The sequence below is a fragment of the Echiichthys vipera genome (assembly GCF_963691815.1).
Source record: "Echiichthys vipera genome assembly, chromosome: 20".
Taxonomy (NCBI): Eukaryota; Metazoa; Chordata; class Actinopteri; order Perciformes; family Trachinidae; genus Echiichthys; species Echiichthys vipera.
The window spans coordinates 517,281-541,825 of record NC_139845.1 but is presented as its reverse complement, the minus strand read 5'-3'; the positions used below and the strand labels follow the sequence as shown (position 1 = coordinate 541,825).

Genomic DNA, 24,545 nt, shown 5'->3' with positions numbered 1-24,545 from the left:
GGTGGTTTGGTGCTTTTATTCTGGTGGTTTGGTGCTTTTATTCTGGTGGTTTGGTGCTTTTATTCTGGTGGTTTGGTGCTTTTATTCTGGTGGTTTGGTGCTTTTATTCTGGTGGTTTGGTGCTTTTATTCTGGTGGTTTGGTGCTTCTATTCTGGTGGTTTGGTGTTTTTATTCTGGTGGTTTGGTGTTTTTATTCTGGTGCTTTTATTCTGGTGGTTTGGTGCTTTTATTCTGGTGGTTTGGTGCTTTTATTCTGGTGGTTTGGTGCTTTTATTCTGGTGGTTTGGTGTTTTTATTCTGGTGGTTTGGTGTTTTTATTCTGGTGTTTTGGTGCTTTTATTCTGGTGGTTTGGTGTTTTTATTCTGATGGTTTGGTGCTTTTATTCTGGTGGTTTGGTGCTTTTATTCTGGTGGTTTGGTGCTTTTATTCTGGTTTGGTGCTTTTATTCTGGTGGTTTGGTGCTTTTATTCTGGTGGTTTGGTGTTTTTATTCTGATGGTTTGGTGCTTTTATTCTGGTGGTTTGGTGCTTTTATTCTGGTAGTTTGGTGCTTTTATTCTGGTGGTTTGGTGCTTTTATTCTGGTGGTTTGGTGCTTTTATTCTGGTGGTTTGGTGTTTTTATTCTGGTGGTTTGGTGCTTTTATTCTGGTGGTTTGGTGCTTTTATTCTGGTGGTTTGGTGTTTTTATTCTGGTGGTTTGGTGCTTTTATTCTGGTGGTTTGGTGCTTTTATTCTGGTGGTTTGGTGTTTTTATTCTGGTGGTTTGGTGCTTTTATTCTGGTGGTTTGGTGCTTTTATTCTGATGGTTTGGTGTTTTTATTCTGGTGGTTTGGTGCTTTTATTCTGGTGGTTTGGTGTTTTTATTCTGGTTTGGTGTTTTTATTCTGGTGGTTTGGTGCTTTTATTCTGGTGGTTTGGTGTTTTTATTCTGGTGGTTTGGTGCTTTTATTCTGATGGTTTGGTGCTTTTATTCTGGTGGTTTGGTGTTTTTATTCTGGTGGTTTGGTGTTTTTATTCTGGTGGTTTGGTGCTTTTATTCTGGTGGTTTGGTGTTTTTATTCTGGTGGTTTGGTGTTTTTATTCTGATGGTTTGGTGCTTTTATTCTGGTGGTTTGGTGCTTTTATTCTGGTGGTTTGGTGTTTTTATTCTGGTGGTTTGGTGCTTTTATTCTGGTGGTTTGGTGCTTTTATTCTGGTGGTTTGGTGCTTTTATTCTGGTGGTTTGGTGCTTTTATTCTGGTGGTTTGGTGCTTTTATTCTGGTGGTTTGGTGCTTTTATTCTGGTGGTTTGGTGCTTTTATTCTGGTGGTTTGGTGCTTTTATTCTGGTGGTTTGGTGTTTTTATGGTGTGGCTTCACTCTGGATCCAAACATGGCGGCGTACTGAGGTAGAAGGTGAAGCCCGTGTTGGCGGCGCTCTCTCGGGGCTCGCACTCTCCGGCCGAGCTGAGCGTGGCGACCCGGACCCGGTACGTCCCCGGCGCCGTTAACTCGCTGAAGAACTCGTGGGTGTTTTCGTCGACCGTCGCCGTTTCTGTCGAGTTCCCTGAGAAACAAAAGAAACTTTTACCAAAATTTACCAAACAAAGCAAAAGGATCCGGACCCTGAGGGGGTCCAGAGACCGGACCCCCTCAGGAGTGACCCCCTCCCCCCAGACTCCCCCAGCACCTCCCACAGTATCTCCAGGGACCCGGTCATGGGCCTTCTCCAGATCCACAAAGCACATGTAGACCGGATGGGCCCACTCCCAGACCCCCTCCAGGATCCTGGAGAGTGCAGAGCTGGTCCTGGTCCAGGTCCAGGACTGGATCCACCTGGTTCCTCTTCAGTCTGAGGTTCTACAGGACCAACCTCCTTTCCAGCACCTTGGAGTCGACTTCACCAGGGAGGCTGAGGAGTGTGATCCCCCTGGAACTGGCTCACACCCTCTGGTCCCCCTTTCTGAACAGGAACCACCACCCCGGTCTGCCACTCCCTCGGCACTGTCCCAGACTTCCACCAGTGTGTCAGAGACGTGTGGACCAGGACCAGGACCAGGACCAGGACCAGGACCAGGACCAGGACGGCCCCTCCAGACCCAAACCCATGCAGGACTCTGGAGTCCCCTACTGGAGCCCCATGCAGGACTCCATTCAGGGTCTCCAAGAAGGCCCCAGACTCTGAACTGCTGTTCGCTGCATCTGCACCAACAACAGTCAGAGTCCCCCCCCCACCACCCGCAGGCGTAAGGAGGCCACCCTCTGGTCCACCGGGGTCAACTCCAACACCGCGGCGCTCAGCCGGGGGTTTGGCTCCAGACGGGGGCCCCGGTCTTCCTCGGGCAGGGTCTCTCTTCCTGTTCCTCTTTGGTCCATCGAGTCTTTGTGATCCGTTCTTAGTCCGGCCCCTCTGAGACCAGGACCACCAGGGTCCAGACACACAGGGACAGTTATTATCATTATTAATATTAATAATCTCACCGTCTCTGTAGATGTAGACGGTGAAGCCGTCGTAGCTGGTCGGCGGTCGCGGCGGCAGCCATCTTAGCTCCAGCAGGAGGGGGGGCAGGGCGGTGGGCAGGACGGCGGTGTCGGGGGGGAGCGTCATGGCGGAGCCGGGCTCGTTGGAGTCCTCGTACTCCGTCACCACGCCGTTCACAAACTCGTCCTCGTGGTCGGCGGGGGGCGGGTCGGTGGGGTCCAGCCAGTAGTCCGTCGCCCCGGTAGAGACGGCGTCGGCGCCCGTCAGGTTGAGTGTCGGGCTGAAAGGGACCCGAGTGACGGCGTCCTCCTCCGTCTGCACCTCCTCCTCCTCCTCCATCAGAAGGACGTCCCGGGTTCGACGCCGCAGCTCCTCCCCGCCGTCAGGACGGACGTCCCCCAGCAGCGTCCTCTGGCTCAGGTGGACCACACGGTGGGACACGTTCAGGGGTGGGAACGGCACTGAGACGGACGAGAGACAGGTGAGACATCAGAGAGAGACAGGTGAGACATCAGAGAGAGACAGGTGAGACATCAGAGAGACAGGTGAGACATCAGAGAGACAGGTGAGACAACAGAGAGAGACAGGTGAGACATCAGAGAGACAGGTGAGACAACAGAGAGACAGGTGAGACATCAGAGAGAGACAGGTGAGACATCAGAGAGACAGGTGAGACAACAGAGAGACAGGTGAGACAACAGAGAGACAGGTGAGACATCAGAGAGAGACAGGTGAGACATCAGAGAGACAGGTGAGACATCAGAGAGAGACAGGTGAGACATCAGAGAGAGACAGGTGAGACAACAGAGAGACAGGTGAGACATCAGAGAGAGACAGGTGAGACATCAGAGAGACAGGTGAGACATCAGAGAGACAGGTGAGACATCAGAGAGACAGGTGAGACAACAGAGAGACAGGTGAGACATCAGAGAGAGACAGGTGAGACATCAGAGAGACAGGTGAGACATCAGAGAGACAGGTGAGACATCAGAGAGACAGGTGAGACAACAGAGAGACAGGTGAGACATCAGAGAGACAGGTGAGACATCAGAGAGACAGGTGAGACAACAGAGAGACAGGTGAGACATCAGAGAGACAGGTGAGACAACAGAGAGAGACAGGTGAGACAACAGAGAGAGACAGGTGAGACATCAGAGAGACAGGTGAGACAACAGAGAGACAGGTGAGACAACAGAGAGACAGGTGAGACAGAGAGAGACAGGTGAGACAACAGAGAGACAGGTGAGACAACAGAGAGACAGGTGAGACATCAGAGAGACAGGTGAGACAACAGAGAGACAGGTGAGACATCAGAGAGACAGGTGAGACATCAGAGAGACAGGTGAGACAACAGAGAGACAGGTGAGACATCAGAGAGACAGGTGAGACAACAGAGAGAGACAGGTGAGACAACAGAGAGAGACAGGTGAGACATCAGAGAGACAGGTGAGACAACAGAGAGACAGGTGAGACATCAGAGAGAGACAGGTGAGACATCAGAGAGACAGGTGAGACAACAGAGAGACAGGTGAGACAACAGAGAGACAGGTGAGACATCAGAGAGAGACAGGTGAGACATCAGAGAGACAGGTGAGACATCAGAGAGAGACAGGTGAGACATCAGAGAGACAGGTGAGACATCAGAGAGACAGGTGAGACAACAGAGAGACAGGTGAGACATCAGAGAGAGACAGGTGAGACATCAGAGAGACAGGTGAGACATCAGAGAGACAGGTGAGACATCAGAGAGACAGGTGAGACAACAGAGAGACAGGTGAGACATCAGAGAGACAGGTGAGACATCAGAGAGACAGGTGAGACAACAGAGAGACAGGTGAGACATCAGAGAGACAGGTGAGACAACAGAGAGAGACAGGTGAGACAACAGAGAGAGACAGGTGAGACATCAGAGAGACAGGTGAGACAACAGAGAGACAGGTGAGACAACAGAGAGACAGGTGAGACAGAGAGAGACAGGTGAGACAACAGAGAGACAGGTGAGACAACAGAGAGACAGGTGAGACATCAGAGAGACAGGTGAGACAACAGAGAGACAGGTGAGACATCAGAGAGACAGGTGAGACATCAGAGAGACAGGTGAGACAACAGAGAGACAGGTGAGACATCAGAGAGACAGGTGAGACAACAGAGAGAGACAGGTGAGACAACAGAGAGAGACAGGTGAGACATCAGAGAGACAGGTGAGACAACAGAGAGACAGGTGAGACATCAGAGAGAGACAGGTGAGACATCAGAGAGACAGGTGAGACAACAGAGAGACAGGTGAGACAACAGAGAGACAGGTGAGACATCAGAGAGAGACAGGTGAGACATCAGAGAGACAGGTGAGACATCAGAGAGAGACAGGTGAGACATCAGAGAGACAGGTGAGACATCAGAGAGACAGGTGAGACAACAGAGAGACAGGTGAGACATCAGAGAGAGACAGGTGAGACATCAGAGAGACAGGTGAGACATCAGAGAGACAGGTGAGACATCAGAGAGACAGGTGAGACAACAGAGAGACAGGTGAGACATCAGAGAGACAGGTGAGACATCAGAGAGACAGGTGAGACAACAGAGAGACAGGTGAGACATCAGAGAGACAGGTGAGACAACAGAGAGAGACAGGTGAGACAACAGAGAGAGACAGGTGAGACATCAGAGAGACAGGTGAGACAACAGAGAGACAGGTGAGACAACAGAGAGACAGGTGAGACAGAGAGAGACAGGTGAGACATCAGAGAGACAGGTGAGACAACAGAGAGACAGGTGAGACATCAGAGAGACAGGTGAGACATCAGAGAGACAGGTGAGACAACAGAGAGACAGGTGAGACATCAGAGAGACAGGTGAGACAACAGAGAGAGACAGGTGAGACATCAGAGAGAGACAGGTGAGACATCAGAGAGACAGGTGAGACAGAGAGAGACAGGTGAGACATCAGAGAGACAGGTGAGACAACAGAGAGACAGGTGAGACATCAGAGAGAGACAGGTGAGACATCAGAGAGACAGGTGAGACACAGAGAGACAGGTGAGACAACAGAGAGACAGGTGAGACAGGTGAGACATCAGAGAGACAGGTGAGAGACAGGCGTGTGTGATGTCACGGCGGCGGGGGGGGCTCACCTGTCCGGTGGTGCACAGGTGCGTGTGTGATGTCACAGGTGCGTGTGTGATGTCAGTGTGTGATGTCACAGGTGCGTGTGTGATGTCACAGCGTGGGCGGGGGGGGGCTCACCTGTCCGGTGGTGCACAGGGGCGTGTGTGATGTCACTGTGTGGGGTCAGTGTGTGATGTCACGGCGGGGGGTCTCACCTGTCCGGTGGTGCACGGGTGCGTGTGTGATGTCACTGTGAGTCATCAGGGCGCTCTGGGACACGGTGGCGTCCGAGACGAGCTGGAAGGTGACGTTCAGGTAACAGACGCCAGGTAACCAGTGTTTGAACACCGTCTTCCCCCGGGAGAAGTCTGCGCAACAAGTCAGCACTTTGTTATTGTTGTTATTATTGTTGTTGTTGTTGTGTTGTTATGTTGTTGTTGTGTTATTGTTGTTGTGTTGTTGTGTTGTTATGTTGTTGTTATGTTGTGTTATGTTGATGTGGTTGTGTTATTGTTGTGTTGTTATTGTTTCATTATGCCCTTTAATCTGCACAACAAGCCCAAACTTTGTTATTGTGTTGTTATTGTGATATTGTTGTGTTGTTGTTGTGTTGTTGTTGTTGTTACCTTTGTAGAGCATGAAGCGGCGCTCCGCTCCTTCGCTGTAGCTGATGTTGTGTTGTTGTGTTGTTGTTGTTGTTGTGTTGTTGTTGTTGTGTTGTTGTGTTGTGTTATGTTGTTGTTGTGTTGTTGTGTTGTTGTTGTGTTGTGTTGTTGTTACCTTTGTAGAGCATGAAGCGGCGCTCCGCTCCTTCGCTGTAGCTGATGTTGTGTTGTTGTGTTGTTGTTGTTGTTGTGTTGTTGTTGTTGTGTTGTTGTGTTGTGTTATGTTGTTGTTGTGTTGTTGTGTTGTTGTTGTGTTGTGTTGTTGTTACCTTTGTAGAGCATGAAGCGGCGCTCCGCTCCTTCGCTGTAGCTGATGTTGTGTTGTTGTGTTGTTGTTGTTGTTGTGTTGTTGTTGTTGTGTTGTTGTGTTGTGTTATGTTGTTGTTGTGTTGTTGTGTTGTTGTTGTGTTGTGTTGTTGTTACCTTTGTAGAGCATGAAGCGGCGCTCCGCTCCTTCGCTGTAGCTGATGTTGACTCGGGTGAAGACGGTTCCGTCCGGAGGCTCCATCTCGAACACGACGCCCGTCTCTGGAGACTCTCTGTAGTCGGAGATGTGAACGCTGCGGACAGGAAGTGGCTCTGACCGCCGCCACCACGACAACGACAACAACAACAACAACAACAACAACAACAACAACAACAACAACAACAACACGAGTCAAACTTCAAACACTCAAAAAGTCTCAAACATCAAAATCCACAAACGTAAAAACTGGAAAATAATAATTTAGTTTGAACCCAAGTTTAAAGTTTATCACATGTAAATAAACAACAACAACAACAACAACAACAACAACAACAAGCCTCACTCGTGAGCACGGACACGGTCCTGACGGGCCGGGACCAGTGGCGCCCGCGCCGCAGCAGCAGCCCCAGCGTGTAGCAGCGTCCGTGCAGCGTCGCGTTGAGCAGCAGCGGCTCGCTCACGTTCACGAACGGAGCCAGGAGCGGCCGCGGCTCCCCGGAGAGCTGCGCCGCGTACGCCGTGGCGTTCTCCTGCAGGTCCGAGCGCTCCAGCGTCACCGCGATCACGCCGCCCTCCGTCACTGACGCACGGAACGCCGCCACGCCCTGGAACACGGAGACACGGAGACGCCACGACATCAGGACAACGTTTCAGGACGTTTAGGAAAAGACAAAACAGGAACAAACAAACAAACAACAAACAAACAAACAAACAGACAAACAAACACACAGACAAACAGACACACAGACAAACAAACAAACAGACAAACAAACACATAGACAAACAAACAAACACACAAACAAACAGACAAACAAACAAACACACAAACAAACACACAAACAAACAAACAAACACACAAACTAACAGACAAACAAACAAACACACAAACAAACAGACAGACAAACAAACAAACACACAAACAAACAAACAAACAAACACTCGGCTGTGTGTATTTCCTGGACTCTCTCATCAACCATGAGTCATTAAAGGCAGCGCTCATTATTCCTGAGCACCCTGAACTACCCACGGGTCCTGTGTATTTACTGGAGTTCAAACCGACTCAGTGAGGGTGAACCGGTCTAATAACTGGAGCGAGTTTCATTTCCTGTGTGATGGATCAGCGGCTGCTCTGATAACAGTTCAGATGAGAATCATAAAAATAACAATAACAACAACAACAACAATAACAACAATAACAACAATAACAACAATAACAATAACAACAATAACAATCATAACAACAATAACAACGTGTTTGTTTCTGAGCTCAGAGGAAATGAAACAGACGAGCTGCAGATCAAAGACGATGCTTCATGTTTAACGTTCACAACGATTTCTTACAACAGACTCAGAAACTGAACCATCATCATCATCTTCATCATCTTCATCGTCATGTTGCCGCGGTAACGGCAGCAGAAAGAACACAGTAATAACGTTTTATTCATTCATAATGAACTCGTGTCTTAATGTACGTAGTGTTTCTCTCCAGCTCAAGAGTTTCAATGTGAAGGGGAAGTGTTAGCATTAGCATTAGCATTAGCGGTGCGTGTCCTGGTGCTGAGGTTGTGGGGTAAACTCCCAGCATGCCTCTGTGCAGGTGGGTCAGGATCCTCTCCGCCTCTGCCCACTCCAGGAGGTTTTTACTGTTTGTTATTGATAATCTTAATCCAACAACAACAGTTAGCCTAGCTTAGCTTTAGCACACGTTTATGCTCCTAGAGGACACTTTAACACACGTTTATGCTCCTAGAGGACACTTTAACACACGTTTATGCTCCTAGAGGACACTTTAGCACACGTTTATGCTCCTAGAGGACACTTTAACACACGTTTATGCTCCTAGAGGACACTTTAGCACCAGTTTATGCTCCTAGAGGACACTTTAACACACGTTTATGCTCCTAGAGGACACTTTAGCACACGTTTATGCTCCTAGAGGACACTTTAGCACACGTTTATGCTCCTAGAGGACACTTTAACACAGGTTTATGCTCCTAGAGGACACTTTAGCACACGTTTATGCTCCTAGAGGACGCTTTAGCACACGTTTATGCTCCTAGAGGTTACTTTAACACACGTTTATGCTCCTAGAGGACACTTTAACACACGTTTAGGCTCCTAGAGGACACTTTAACACACGTTTATGCTCCTAGAGGACACTTTAACACACGTTTATGCTCCTAGAGGACACTTTAACACACGTTTATGCTCCTAGAGGACACTTTAGCACACGTTTATGCACCTAGAGGACACTTTAACACACGTTCATGCTCCTAGAGGACACTTTAGCACACGTTTATGCTCCTAGAGGACACTTTAACACACGTTTATGCTCCTTGAGGACACTTTAGCACACGTTTATGCTCCTAGAGGACACTTTAACACACGTTTAGGCTCCTAGAGGACACTTTAACACACGTTTATGCTCAGGACACTTTAGCACACGTTTATGCTCCTAGAGGACACTTTAACACACGTTTAGGCTCCTAGAGGACACTTTAACACACGTTTAGGCTCCTAGAGGACACTTTAACACACGTTTATGCTCCTAGAGGACACTTTAGCACACGTTTATGCTCCTAGAGGACACTTTAACACACGTTTAGGCTCCTAGAGGACACTTTAACACACGTTTATGCTCCTAGAGGACACTTTAGCACACGTTTATGCTCCTAGAGGACACTTTAACACACGTTTATGCTCCTAGAGGACACTTTAACACAGGTTTATGCTCCTAGAGGACACTTTAGCACACGTTTATGCTCCTAGAGGACACTTTAACACACGTTTAGGCTCCTAGAGGACACTTTAACACACGTTCATGCTCCTAGAGGACACTTTAGCACACGTTTATGCTCCTAGAGGACACTTTAACACACGTTTAGGCTCCTAGAGGACACTTTAACACACGTTTATGCTCCTAGAGGACACTTTAACACACGTTTATGCTCCTAGAGGTCACTTTAACACACGTTTATGCTCCTAGAGGACACTTTAACACACGTTTATGCTCCTAGAGGACACTTTAACACACGTTTATGCTCCTAGAGGACACTTTAACACACGTTTATGCTCCTAGAGGACACTTTAGCACACGTTTATGCTCCTAGAGGACACTTTAGCACACGTTTATGCTCCTAGAGGACACTTTAACACACGTTTAGGCTCCTAGAGGACACTTTAGCACACGTTTATACTCCTAGAGGACACTTTAACACACGTTTATGCTCCTAGAGGACACTTTAACACACGTTTATGCTCCTAGAGGACACTTTAACACACGTTTATGCTCCTAGAGGACACTTTAGCACACGTTTATGCTCCTAGAGGACACTTTAGCACACGTTTATACTCCTAGAGGACACTATAGCACACGTTTATGCTCCTAGAGGACACTTTAACACACGTTTATGCTCCTAGAGGACACTTTAGCACACGTTTATGCTCCTAGAGGACACTTTAACACACGTTTATGCTCCTAGAGTTCACTTTAGCACACGTTTATGCTCCTAGAGGACACTTTAACACACGTTTATGCTCCTAGAGGACACTTTAACACACGTTTATGCTCCTAGAGGACACTTTAGCACACGTTTATGCTCCTAGAGGACACTTTAGCACACGTTTATGCTCCTAGAGGACACTTTAACACACGTTTAGGCTCCTAGAGGACACTTTAGCACACGTTTATACTCCTAGAGGACACTTTAACACACGTTTATGCTCCTAGAGGACACTTTAACACACGTTTATGCTCCTAGAGGACACTTTAACACACGTTTATGCTCCTAGAGGACACTTTAACACACGTTTATGCTCCTAGAGGACACTTTAGCACACGTTTATGCTCCTAGAGGACACTTTAGCACACGTTTATACTCCTAGAGGACACTATAGCACACGTTTATGCTCCTAGAGGACACTTTAACACACGTTTATGCTCCTAGAGGACACTTTAGCACACGTTTATGCTCCTAGAGGACACTTTAACACACGTTTATGCTCCTAGAGTTCACTTTAGCACACGTTTATGCTCCTAGAGGACACTTTAACACACGTTTATGCTCCTAGAGGACACTTTAACACACGTTTATGCTCCTAGAGGACACTTTAACACATTACAAACGTCCGTTTGAGGAGAAGCTCCGACCTAAACGGGCTCGGAGCGTCAGGCGGCGTCCTGAAGGGAACGACCACAACAATAAAAAGCCCACAGCCACCATTCATTCGCTCGCCTGTTTCCACGGCAACAGAGATGAAAAGGAGAGACACGTTCGGGGTCGGAGGAGACGCTCATTATGTCAGGGTTACCATGGAGACGGGGGAGAGCGAGGCCCGAACGCCCGAGCGGTGACTCACGGGTTCAGAGGAAACAACAGGAAACAATAAAGTTCTTAATATTAATATTAATAAAACCTGAGCTGTTTGTTTACACACACACACACACACACACACACACACACACAGAGATACACACACACACACACACACACACACACACACACACACACACACACACACACAGAGATACACACACACACACACACACACGCGCACACACACACACACACACACAGAGATACACACACACACACACACACACGCGCACACACACACACACACACACACGCACACACACACACACAGAGATACACACACACACACACACACGCGCACACACACACACACACACACACACGCACACACACACACACAAACACACAGAGATACACACACACACACACGCACACACACACGCACACACACACACACACACACACACACAGAGATACACACACACACGCGCACACACACGCACACACACACACACACACGCACACACACACACACACACACACACACACACACACACACACACACTGAATGGGGGGTCAGGGGGCGTGGCCTCAGCAGCTGCCAACATTATGATGCAAACTTTAGGTTTTGTCTTCTTCTATGGTGCTGAAGGAGCTGTCAATCACTCTCTCACACACACACACACACACACACACGCACACACACACGCACACACACACACACACACACACACACACACACACACACACACACACTGAATGGGGGGTCAGGGGGCGTGGCCTCAGCAGCTGCCAACATTATGATGCAAACTTTAGGTTTTGTCTTCTTCTATGGTGCTGAAGGAGCTGTCAATCACTCTCACACACACACACACACACACAGAGACACAAACAGAGACACACACAGAGACACACACACACACACACACACGTTGTGCTGAAGCAGCAGTTTCACAGTGAGTTCTTTAACTGGTGGAACAAAAGTGTTGAGCCGGCAACAATGGCTGCTGACACAACCCCCTCCTCCTCCAGCAACACGAGCAACACGGAGCGACACGGGGCAACACAGAGCAACACAGAGCATCACAGAGCAACACAGGGCAACACAGAGCAACACGGGGCAACACAGAGCAACACAGAGCAACACGGAGCAACACGGAGCAACACGGGGCAACACGGAGCAACACGGGGCAACACAGAGCAACACGGGGCAACACAGAGCAACACGGGGCAACACGGAGCAACACGGGGCAACACAGAGCAACACGGGGCAACACGGAGCAACACAGAGCAACACAGAGCAACACGGGGCAACACGAGCAACACGGGGCAACACGAGCAACACGGGGCAACACGAGCAACACGAGCAACACGGAGCAACACGAGCAACACGGGGCAACACGAGCAACACGAGCAACACGGGGCAACACGAGCAACACGGAGCAACACGGAGCAACACGGAGCAACACGGAGCAACACGAGCAACACGGAGCAACACGGAGCAACACGGGGCAACACGAGCAACACGGAGCAACACGGAGCAACAAGGGGCAACACGGAGCAACACGGAGCAACAAGGGGCAACACGGAGCATCACCGAGCAACACGGAGCAACACGGAGCAACACGAGCAACACGGAGCAACAAGGGGCAACACGGAGCAACACGGAGCAACACAGAGCAACACGGAGCAACACAGAGCAACACAGAGCAACACGGAGCAACACGGAGCAACAAGGGGCAACACGGAGCAACACGGAGCAACACGGAGCAACACGGAGCAACCACGGAGCAACACAGAGCAACAAGGGGCAACACGGAGCAACCACGGAGCAACACAGAGCAACACGGGGCAACACGGAGCAACCACGGAGCAACACAGAGCAACAAGGGGCAACACAGAGCAACACGGAGCAACACGGAGCAACACAGAGCAACACGGAGCAACACAGAGCAACACGGAGCAACACGGAGCAACACGGAGCAACACGGGGCAACACAGAGCAACACGGAGCAACACGGAGCAACACGGAGCAACACGGGGCAACACAGAGCAACACGGAGCAACACGGAGCAACACAGAGCAACACGGAGCAACACGGGGCAACACGGAGCAACACAGAGCAACACGGAGCAACACAGAGCAACACGGGGCAACGAGGAGCAACACGGGGCAACACAGAGCAACACGGAGCAACACGGAGCAACACAGAGCAACACGGAGCAACACGGAGCAACACGGAGCAACACAGAGCAACACGGAGCAACACAGAGCAACACAGAGCAACACGGAGCAACACGGAGCAACACGGAGCAACACAGAGCAACACAGAGAAACACGGAGCAACACGGAGCAACACAGAGCAACACAGAGCAACACGGAGCAACACGGAGCAACACAGAGCAACACGGAGCAACACGGGGCAACACGGAGCAACACAGAGCAACACGGAGCAACACGGAGCAACACAGAGCAACACGGAGCAACACAGAGCAACACGGAGCAACACAGAGCAACACGGAGCAACACGGAGCAACACAGAGCAACACGGAGCAACACAGAGCAACACGGAGCAACACGGAGCAACACAGAGCAACACGGAGCAACACAGAGCAACACAGAGCAACACAGAGCAACACGGAGCAACACGGAGCAACACGGAGCAACACAGAGCAACACAGAGCAACACAGAGCAACAAGGGGCAACACGGAGCAACCACGGAGCAACACAGAGCAACACGGGGCAACACGGAGCAACCACGGAGCAACACAGAGCAACAAGGGGCAACACAGAGCAACACGGAGCAACACGGAGCAACACAGAGCAACACGGAGCAACACAGAGCAACACGGAGCAACACGGAGCAACACGGAGCAACACGGGGCAACACAGAGCAACACGGAGCAACACGGAGCAACACGGGGCAACACAGAGCAACACGGAGCAACACGGAGCAACACAGAGCAACACGGAGCAACACGGGGCAACACGGAGCAACACAGAGCAACACGGAGCAACACAGAGCAACACGGGGCAACGAGGAGCAACACGGGGCAACACAGAGCAACACGGAGCAACACGGAGCAACACAGAGCAACACGGAGCAACACGGAGCAACACGGAGCAACACAGAGCAACACGGAGCAACACAGAGCAACACAGAGCAACACGGAGCAACACGGAGCAACACGGAGCAACACAGAGCAACACAGAGAAACACGGAGCAACACGGAGCAACACAGAGCAACACAGAGCAACACGGAGCAACACGGAGCAACACAGAGCAACACGGAGCAACACGGGGCAACACGGAGCAACACAGAGCAACACGGAGCAACACGGAGCAACACAGAGCAACACGGAGCAACACAGAGCAACACGGAGCAACACAGAGCAACACGGAGCAACACGGAGCAACACAGAGCAACACGGAGCAACACAGAGCAACACGGAGCAACACGGAGCAACACAGAGCAACACGGAGCAACACAGAGCAACACGGAGCAACACGGAGCAACACGGAGCAACACAGAGCAACACAGAGCAACAAGGGGCAACACGGAGCAACCACGGAGCAACACAGAGCAACACGGGGCAACACGGAGCAACCACGGAGCAACACAGAGCAACAAGGGGCAACACAGAGCAACACGGAGCAACACGGAGCAACACAGAGCAACACGGAGCAACACAGAGCAACACGGAGCAACACGGAGCAACACGGAGCAACACGGGGCAACACAGAGCAACACGGAGCAACACGGAGCAACACGGAGCAACACGGAGCAACACGGGGCAACACAGAGCAACACGGAGCAACACGGAGCAACACAGAGCAACACGGAGCAACACGGGGCAACACGGAGCAACACAGAGCAACACGGAGCAACACAGAGCAACACGGGGCAACGAGGAGCAACACGGGGCAACACAGAGCAACACGGAGCAACACGGAGCAACACAGAGCAACACAGAGCAACGAGGAGCAGAACGGGGCAACACGGAGCAACACGGAGCAACACAGAGCAACGAGGAGCAACACGGAGCAACACGGGGCAACACGGAGCAACACAGAGCAACACAGAGCAACACGGAGCAACACGGGGAAACACAGAGCAACACAGAGCAACGAGGAGCAACACGGAGCAACACGGGGCAACACGGAGCAACACGGGGCAACACGGAGCAACACGGAGCAACACGAGCAACGAGGAGCAACACAGAGCAACACGGAGCAACACGGAGCAACACGGGCAACTCGGAGCAACTCAGAGCAACACAGAGCAACACAGAGCAACACGGGGCAACACGGGGCAACACAGAGCAACACGGGGCAACACGGAGCAACACGGAGCAACACGTGGCAACACGGAGCAACACGGAGCAACACGGAGCAACACGGAGCAACACAGAGCAACACGGGGCAACACGGAGCAACACGGGGTAACACAGAGCAACACAGAGCAACACGGGGCAACACGGGGCAACACGGGGCAACACGGGGCAACACGGAGCAACACAGAGCAACACGGGGCAACACGGGGCAACACGGAGCAACACGGGGCAACGCGGAGCAACACGGTGCAACACGGGGCAACACAGAGCAACCATGGAGCAACACAGAGAAACACGGAGCAACACGGGGCAACACGGGGCAACACGGAGCAACACGGGGCAACCACGGAGCAACACAGAGCAACACGGGGCAACACGGGGCAACACAGAGCAACACGGGGCAACGAGGAGCAACACGGGGCAACACAGAGCAACACGGGGCAACACGGAGCAACACGGGGCAACACAGAGCAACACAGAGCAACACAGAGCAACACGGGCAACACGGAGCAACACAGAGCAACACGGGGCAACGAGGAGCAACACGGGGCAACACAGAGCAACACGAAGCAACACGGGGCAACGAGGAGCAACACGGGGCAACACAGAGCAACACAGGGCAACACGGAGCAACACGGAGCAACACGGGGCAACACGGGGCAACACGGAGCAACACGGGGCAACACGGAGCAACACAGAGCAACGAGGAGAGACAAGGAGCAAATCATTGACCTACGACCAATCACAGCAACTAAACATGACCTGATGTTTGAGTCTGAACCATAAACAAATAGGAATATTTACTGTTTATCACCGTGACAACAACAACAACAATAACATGGGATGTCTGTCCTCATGTGACACACACACACACAGGGAACACACACACACAGGGACACACACACACACACACACGGAACACACACACAGAGACACACACACACATATACACACACAGGGAACACACACACAGACACACACACACACACACACACACACACACACACACACACACACACACACTCGCACATAACGCAATAATAACAATAATAATAATAATAATAATAAATGTAGTTTCAGGTAAAACTACTTCAGAAAAGACAGTAACATAAACAGAGGTGAACATGTGTGTGTGTGTGTGTGTGTGTGTGTGTGTGTGTGTGTGTGTGTGTGTGTGTGTGTGTGTGTGTGTGTGTGTGTGTGTGTGTCTTGACCCACTTTCTGCAGCAGTGGAGCCTCGAACACTGTCCGGTAACACAGACACCTCTGCAGATACACACACACACACACACGCACGCACACACACACACACACACACACAGACACACACACACACACACACACACACACACACACACACACAGACAGACAGACAGACATACACACACACACAAACACAACCACACACACACACACACAGAGACAGACACAGACAGACACACAGACAGACAGACATACACACACACACACACACACACACACACACACACACAGACAGACAGACAGACAGACATACACACACACACACACACACACACACACACACAGACAGACAGACAGACAGACAGACATACACACACACACACACACACACACACACACACACACAGACAGACAGACAGACATACACACACACGCACACACACACACACACAGACCCTCTCTATCTCTCTCACACACACACATACACACACACACACACAGACACACACACACACAGACCCTCTCTATCTCTCTAACACACACACACACACAAACACACACACACACACACACACACACACACACACACACACACACACACACACACACACACACACACACACACACACACACACACACACCCTCCGTTACCTGGGTGAGGCTGAGCCCCGCGGTGAGCAGCAGCAGCAGCGGGGGCAGCATGGTGCTGTGGCCGCCTCACAGGCTCCGCTCTGCGGCTGCAGCTCTCAGTCTGCTGCGCATCCAAACAATGGCGCTGACGGAGGTTTCCGCTCCGCCGCCGCCGCCGCCGCGGTGTCTCCGCTCCGCAGCTCTAACGACCGCGCACAGTCTTCACCATCATCATCTTCATCATCATCTTCATCATCCTCCGGGACGGAACCGGACCCGCGGGGCTCCAGACAAACAGGCCGGGCTCCGGCTGCGCGCCGCGGCCTGGAGAGAGCAGGAGGTCGGTGTCGGTGTCGGTGTCTGTCCGCGGGATGAAGCTGCTGCTGCTGCGCGGCGTCGCCCCGCCCTGCGGAGGCTGCGGGAGCCGGGTCCTCCCCCTCCTCAGCCCCCCCCCCCCTCCTCAGCCCCCCTCCTCCTCCTCATCTTCATCATCGTCACCCCCCCTCCTCCTCCTCCTCATCTTCACCCCCCCCTCCTCTTCATCTTCACCCCCCCCCACTCATCCTCTTCATCATCCTCTTCATCATCTTCATCATCTTCACCCCCCCCCCTTCATCCTCCTCTTCATCATCTTCATCATCTTCATCATCTTCATCATCTTCATCATCTTCAGTGAAAGTTGAAACTGATTTCATGAACATTTTTTTACTCAAGTCAAAAATTATTAATCAGATTTAAAATGAACTTTTTATTTGACATTAATGTAAAAACGTGTTTCTTCGTTTCTGTGTTTTTTATTATTTTTCTTCACGGACACATTTAATTAATGACGTCACAGGAGCATAAAATAAAAAAATGTCTGATTTCATCGTTTTTCTTCAGTCCTCTTTAAAATTCTGCTTCTTTGATTTAAACAAGAAGAAAAACTACAATGCTACAAAACTACACTACTACACTTCAATACTACAATACTACACTACAATACTACACTACAATACTTCAATACTACAATACTACAATACAATACTACAATACTACACTACTACACTACAATACTACACTACTACAATACTACAATACTACAATACTACACTACAAGACTACACGACACTACTACACTACAATACTACACTACTACAATACTACAATACTACACTTCAAAACTACACTACAATACTACAATACTACACTACTACACTACAATACTACACTACAATACTACACTAAACTACAAAACTACACTACTACACTACACTACTACACTACAATACTACAACACTACACTAAAATACTACACTACAATACTACACTACAACACTACACTAAAATACTACACTACAATACTACACTACAACACTACACTAAAATACTACACTACAATACTACACTACAATACTACACTACAATACTACACTACAATACTACACTAAACTACAAAACTACACTACTACACTACACTACTACACTACAATACTACACTACAATACTACACTACAATACTACACTACAATACTACAATACACTACTACACTACACTACTACACTACAATACTACACTACTACACTACAATACTACACTACAATACTACAATACTACACTACTACAATACTATACTACACTACACTACAATACTACAATACTACACTACTATACTACAATACTACACTACACTACACTACTACACTACAATACTACAATACTACACTACACTACTACACTACAATACTACACTACACTACTATACTACAATACTACACTACAATACTACACTACACTACTATACTACAATACTACACTACACTACTACACTACAAAACTACAATACTACACTACTACACTACAATACTACAATACTACACTACTACACTACAATACTACACTACTACAATACTACAATACTACAATACTACACTACAATACTACACTACTACAATACTACAATACTACACTACAATACTACACTACAATACTACACTAAACTACAAAACTACACTACTACACTACACTACTACACTACAATACTACAACACTACACTAAAATACTACACTACAATACTACACTACAATACTACACTACAACACTACACTAAAATACTACACTACAATACTACACTACAATACTACACTACAATACTACACTACAATACTACACTAAACTACAAAACTACACTACTACACTACACTACTACACTACAATACTACAATACTACACTACAATACTACACTACAATACTACAATACACTACTACACTACACTACTACACTACAATACTACACTACTACACTACAATACTACAATACTACACTACTACAATACTATACTACACTACACTACAATACTACAATACTACACTACTATACTACAATACTACACTACACTACACTACTACACTACAATACTACAATACTACACTACACTACTACACTACTACACTACAATACTACACTACACTACTATACTACAATACTACACTACAATACTACACTACACTACTATACTACAATACTACACTACAATACTACACTACACTACTATACTACTATACTACAATACTACACTACAATACTACACTACACTACTACACTACAATACTACACTACTGCACTACAATACTACAATACTACACTACAATACTACACTACAATACTACACTACACTACTATACTACACTACTATACTACAATACTACACTACAATACTACACTACACTACTATACTACAATACTACACTACACTACTACACTACTACACTACAATACTACACTACAATACTACACTACTGCACTACAATACTACAATACTACACTACTACACTACTACACTACAATACTACACTACACTACTATACTACAATACTACACTACACTACACTACTACACTACAATACTACAATACTACACTACTACACTACAATACTACACTACACTACTATACTACAATACTACACTACACTACTACACTACACTACTACACTACAATACTACACTACTACACTACTACACTACAATACTACACTACACTACTACAATACTACACTACACTACTACACTACACTACTACACTACAATACTACACTACACTACAATACTACACTACACTACTACACTACAATACTACACTACAATACTACACTACAATACTACACTACACTACTACACTACAATACTACACTACACTACACTACACTACTACACTACTATACTACAATACTACACTACAATACTACACTACTATACTACAATACTACACTACACTACACTACTACACTACTATACTACAATACTACACTACACTACACTACTACACTACAATACTACACTACAATACTACACTACTACACTACAATACTACACTACACTACTATACTACAATACTACACTACACTACTACACTACACTACTACACTACAATACTACACTACTACACTACAATACTACACTACACTACTATACTACACTACTACACTACACTACTACACTACAATACTACACTACAATACTACACTACACTACAATACTACACTACACTACTACACTACAATACTACACTACAATACTACACTACAATACTACACTACAATACTACACTACACTACTACACTACACTACTACACTACACTACTACACTACAATACTACACTACAATACTACACTACAATACTACAATGCTACAAAGTAACTGAAGTAACTGAAGTGTGTGCGTATCTCCTCAGTCCACCTTAAAACCAACACATGCTGTTGAGGAATTACTGAAGTACAGAGTGTGTGTGTGTGTGTGTGTGTGTCCCTGTGTGTGTGTGTGTGTGTGTGTGTGTGTCCCTGTGTGTGTGTGTGTGTGTGTGAGTGTCCCTGTGTGTGTGTGTGTGTGAGTGTCCCTGTGTGTGTGTGTGTGTGTGTGTGTGTGTGTGTGTGTGTGTGTGTGTAAATACTTTCTATTTTCATGGTTAATAGTTTTTTTATTCTCAGGTTTAATTTTATGTTTATGTCGGTTTCCATGGAAACATGGACCAGGACCAGGACCAGGACCAGGCTGGGACTGGACCAGGACCAGGACCAGGACCTGGACCAGGATCAGGACCAGGACCTGGACCAGGACCAGGATCAGGACCAGGACCAGGATCAGGACCAGGACCAGGACCAGGATCAGGACCAGGATCAGGACCAGGACCAGGACCAGGACCAGGACCAGGACCAGGACCAGGCTGGGACTGGTCCTGGTCCAACTCTCTGGTGTGAGATCCAGGTCTTTAACCTCTCACAGGTCGATGATGTCACTGGAACCCTTTGTGCTCCGTCGTTAGAGTGACAGTCGTTGGTGGAAGTAGGTCTGGACTTCGTTGGTCCTGGTCCTGGTCCCAGCTTGGCCCTGATCCTGGTCCTGGTCCAGTCCCAGCCTGATCCTGGTCCTGATCCTGGTCCTGGTCCTGGTCCTGGTCCTGGTCCTGATCCTGGTCCTGGTCCTGATCCTGGTCCTGATCCTGGTCCTGGTCCTGGTTCTGGTCCTGATCCTGATCCTGGTCCTGATCCTGGTCCTGGTCCTGGTTCTGGTCCTGGTCCTGGTCCGACTTTAACATCTTTCAAACGTTATTTAATTTCAGTTTTCTCCAAAATCTGAAAAAATCTGAAACTTTTGTCACAAAATTCAGAATTTTGACTTTTCCTCATTTTTATTTTTATTATTTTATTTTTATTCTTTAAAAATTAAATAAATTTAGTTTAGAAACATAAAAATATATAAAAACACAGAAATATAAATATAAACATTTATAAACATTAATAAAAACTGTAAAAGTCATAAAAAGTCGTGGAAGTGTTGATGAAAAATCAAAGATCTCCAGAGTGAAGCGGTCTCTTGAGGACCTGGTCGGGGTCCAGGACCTGGTCCAGGACCTGGTCCCGGTCCAGGACCTGGTCCCGGTCGGGGTCCAGGACCTGGTCCAGGACGGACGGGTGGACCCCGGCGCCCCTCAGACCCTGCAGGAGCCTCTGGACCGTCGCCCTCCTCCCCCCGGCTCGTCTCCACCGGACCAGCCCGTCCAGAACCGCTGCGTGAGAGCTGAGCCGGTGATCGGAGCGGCACCGGAACACGTCCTCGGCGCTCAGACCCAGGTCCATCAGGACCGCCTCGCCCTCAGGGCCGAGCCGCGACGCCAGCCGGGACAAGACCCGGTCCGAAGGAACCTTCTGGAGAACCGAGTCCGGGAGGAGCGACGCGTCTGCGGAGACGACGACGGACAAAGAGGTTAAACAATAAAATCATAAGATAAGAACTTTCAAACTTTTATTAATCCTGGTTTAATTAGTCCAGACTTATTTAATCCAGACTTGATTAATCCTGGTTTAATTAATCCAGACTTGATTAATCCAGACTTGATTAATCCAGACTTGATTAATCCAGACTTATTTAATCCAGACTTGATTAATCCAGACTTGATTAATCCTGATCTCACTTGTTCCTGTTTCTGTTTCTCAGGATAAAAAAACTTAAACCTGGATTTTCCGGTTTGAACGCAGTAAAACTTTATTCGTGTTGACGCTGCGTCGTGTTGTTTGCTCAGTGTGTGTGTGTGTGAGTGTGTATGTGTGTGTGGGTGTGTGTGTGTGAGAGTGTGTGTGTGGGGGGGGTGTGTGTGTGTGTGTGTGAGAGTGTGTGTGTGTGTGGGTGTGTGTGTGGGGGGGGTGAGTGTGTGTGTGTGTGTGTGGGGGTGAGTGTGTGTGTGTGTGATGGGGGGGGGGGTGAGTGTGTGTCTGTGTGTGTGTGTGTGTGGGGGTGTCTGTGTGTGTGTGTGTGTGTGTGTGTGTGTGTGTGTGTGTGTGTGTGTGTGTGTGTGTGTGTGAGTGTGTGTGTGTGTGTGTGTGTGGGTGTGTGTGTGATGGGGGGGGGGCCTGTTTGCTCGTCGTTCATTGGACGACAGCGTCTTCAATAAAAACAAGAATAAAAAAGTTGTTTGTTTTTCAGGTCGGTGACACAGGAAGTGACCTCAGCGACAGTGACCTTTGACCTTTGACCCTGATCACTGACTTCCTGTTTGTGTGTTTTATTTTTGTATTTTAAAAAAACTTTCTTTCAGAATAAAATACAGTTAATTAAAGTTTGAATTAAAGATTAAAATCTCAGGATAAATTTCAAATGTTACTTTTATATTAAAATATAACCACTGTTGTTGTTATTAATATTATTGTTGTAATTATCGTAATTATGATAGAACTGAACCTTAAATCTTTTTTACTCTTCAGAGTTTTGAGAAGAGTTTTGTCTGAATTTTAACGTAAAGTTTTATTTCTGAGATCAAACGTTCGAATAAAATCATAAAGATATGAAATAAATAAAAAAAAGTCAAACTTTAAACTTTAATAATTATGAGATTTTATTTCAGGTTTTAGTCTGAAAGTAAAAAATAAATAAAACGAAGTTTAAATAATAATTAAATATATAATATTTTATGTTCTAGAAATAAAAGTGACATTAATGAATAATTCAGATATTTTAGTTTAAATATTTTCAGTTTCCTGAGAAAGAAAAAAGATTTATTCTTTAAAATGTTTCAGTTATTAAAATAAAAAATAAAAATAAATCATCAGAAAAAAAACTTCTGGGAATCACTATTTAAATAAAAGTCTGATTATAATAATAATAATAATAATAGTTGTTGTTATTATTTTTTATTTACTTTTGAGAAGAATTTCAAAATAATAATAAAAAACCTGTGGGTCCAGGTCCAGGTCCAGGTCCAGGTTCAGTTCCGGGTCCAGTTCCGGGTCCAGATCCGGGTCCGGGCTGACCCTGGAGCTCCAGCAGCAGCTTGTCTCTGACCCAGCTGAAGTCGTCCAGAGCCCGCAGGAAGCAGCCGAAGGCCCGGGGCCCGCAGCGGGGCAGCAGCTGGAGCAGAGCCCGGGCCCTGGCGCTGTTGGTCGGCTGCGCCTCGATGCGCTCCGCCTGGGCCTCGGTCAGGACGTTCTCCTGGTACAGGAACGGAACGATCGAGTCCGTGACCAGCAGCTGCCCGGACAGCTCCAGCGTGTGCGCCCGCAGCAGAGCGCGGTGTGCCGGCTCCATTTACCGCCTCTGCCCCTGGAAGTCCCGTCAGATCATCCGCAATAAAATAACTTTATTATTTATTATAAAAATAAACCGTGGGTTCGAGACCAGTCCGGGCTACTTCATTGTGCTCAATGTTATTGTGTCCGACTGGAAACAAGCGAGCGGAACCTTTGTGCTAACGCTAGCTACTGTTTCCGAGTTAGCCAGTTTTTCACATCTAAAAATTTTCTCATTTAGTGCAAATGTTTATTAAATGTTTATCAAGATTTATTCATAACGAAACACTTTTTAATTCGGCATTTTTATTTTAACATAAATG

General features: G+C 47.8%; 2 protein-coding genes across 5 annotated transcripts in view; both read right to left on the bottom strand.

The window, feature by feature from the left end:
• ptpro (protein tyrosine phosphatase receptor type O) overlaps positions 1–17,451 on the bottom strand; it is a 33,873-nt gene extending 16,422 nt beyond the window's left edge. For 3 of the 4 annotated variants that reach the window (XM_083935254.1, XM_083935255.1, XM_083935256.1), the window contains exons 1-6: positions 17,205–17,451; positions 7,042–7,303; positions 6,656–6,811; positions 5,783–5,935; positions 2,462–2,923; positions 1,386–1,547 (exon numbers count right to left, since the gene is read on the bottom strand). In XM_083935254.1, coding sequence (XP_083791380.1) covers positions 1,386–1,547; positions 2,462–2,923; positions 5,783–5,935; positions 6,656–6,811; positions 7,042–7,303; positions 17,205–17,255 — 1,246 coding nt within the window. In that variant the 5' untranslated portion in view covers positions 17,256–17,451. Of the gene's footprint in view, positions 1–1,385; positions 1,548–2,461; positions 2,924–5,782; positions 5,936–6,193; positions 6,230–6,655; positions 6,812–7,041; positions 7,304–17,204 lie in introns of those variants that run through there. The other variant, XM_083935257.1, reaches the window with a different exon arrangement.
• Positions 17,452–22,000: 4,549 nt separating this feature from the next.
• cradd (CARD and death domain containing adaptor protein) lies at positions 22,001–24,327 on the bottom strand. The gene is made up of 2 exons (XM_083935262.1): positions 23,890–24,327; positions 22,001–22,400 (listed from the first exon to the last, which is right to left on the bottom strand). The coding sequence occupies exons 1-2, from the start codon at positions 24,239–24,241 to the stop codon at positions 22,009–22,011; spliced, it is 744 nt and encodes a 247-aa protein (XP_083791388.1). The 5' UTR covers positions 24,242–24,327; the 3' UTR covers positions 22,001–22,008.
• Between the last annotated feature and the right edge of the window lie 218 nt (positions 24,328–24,545).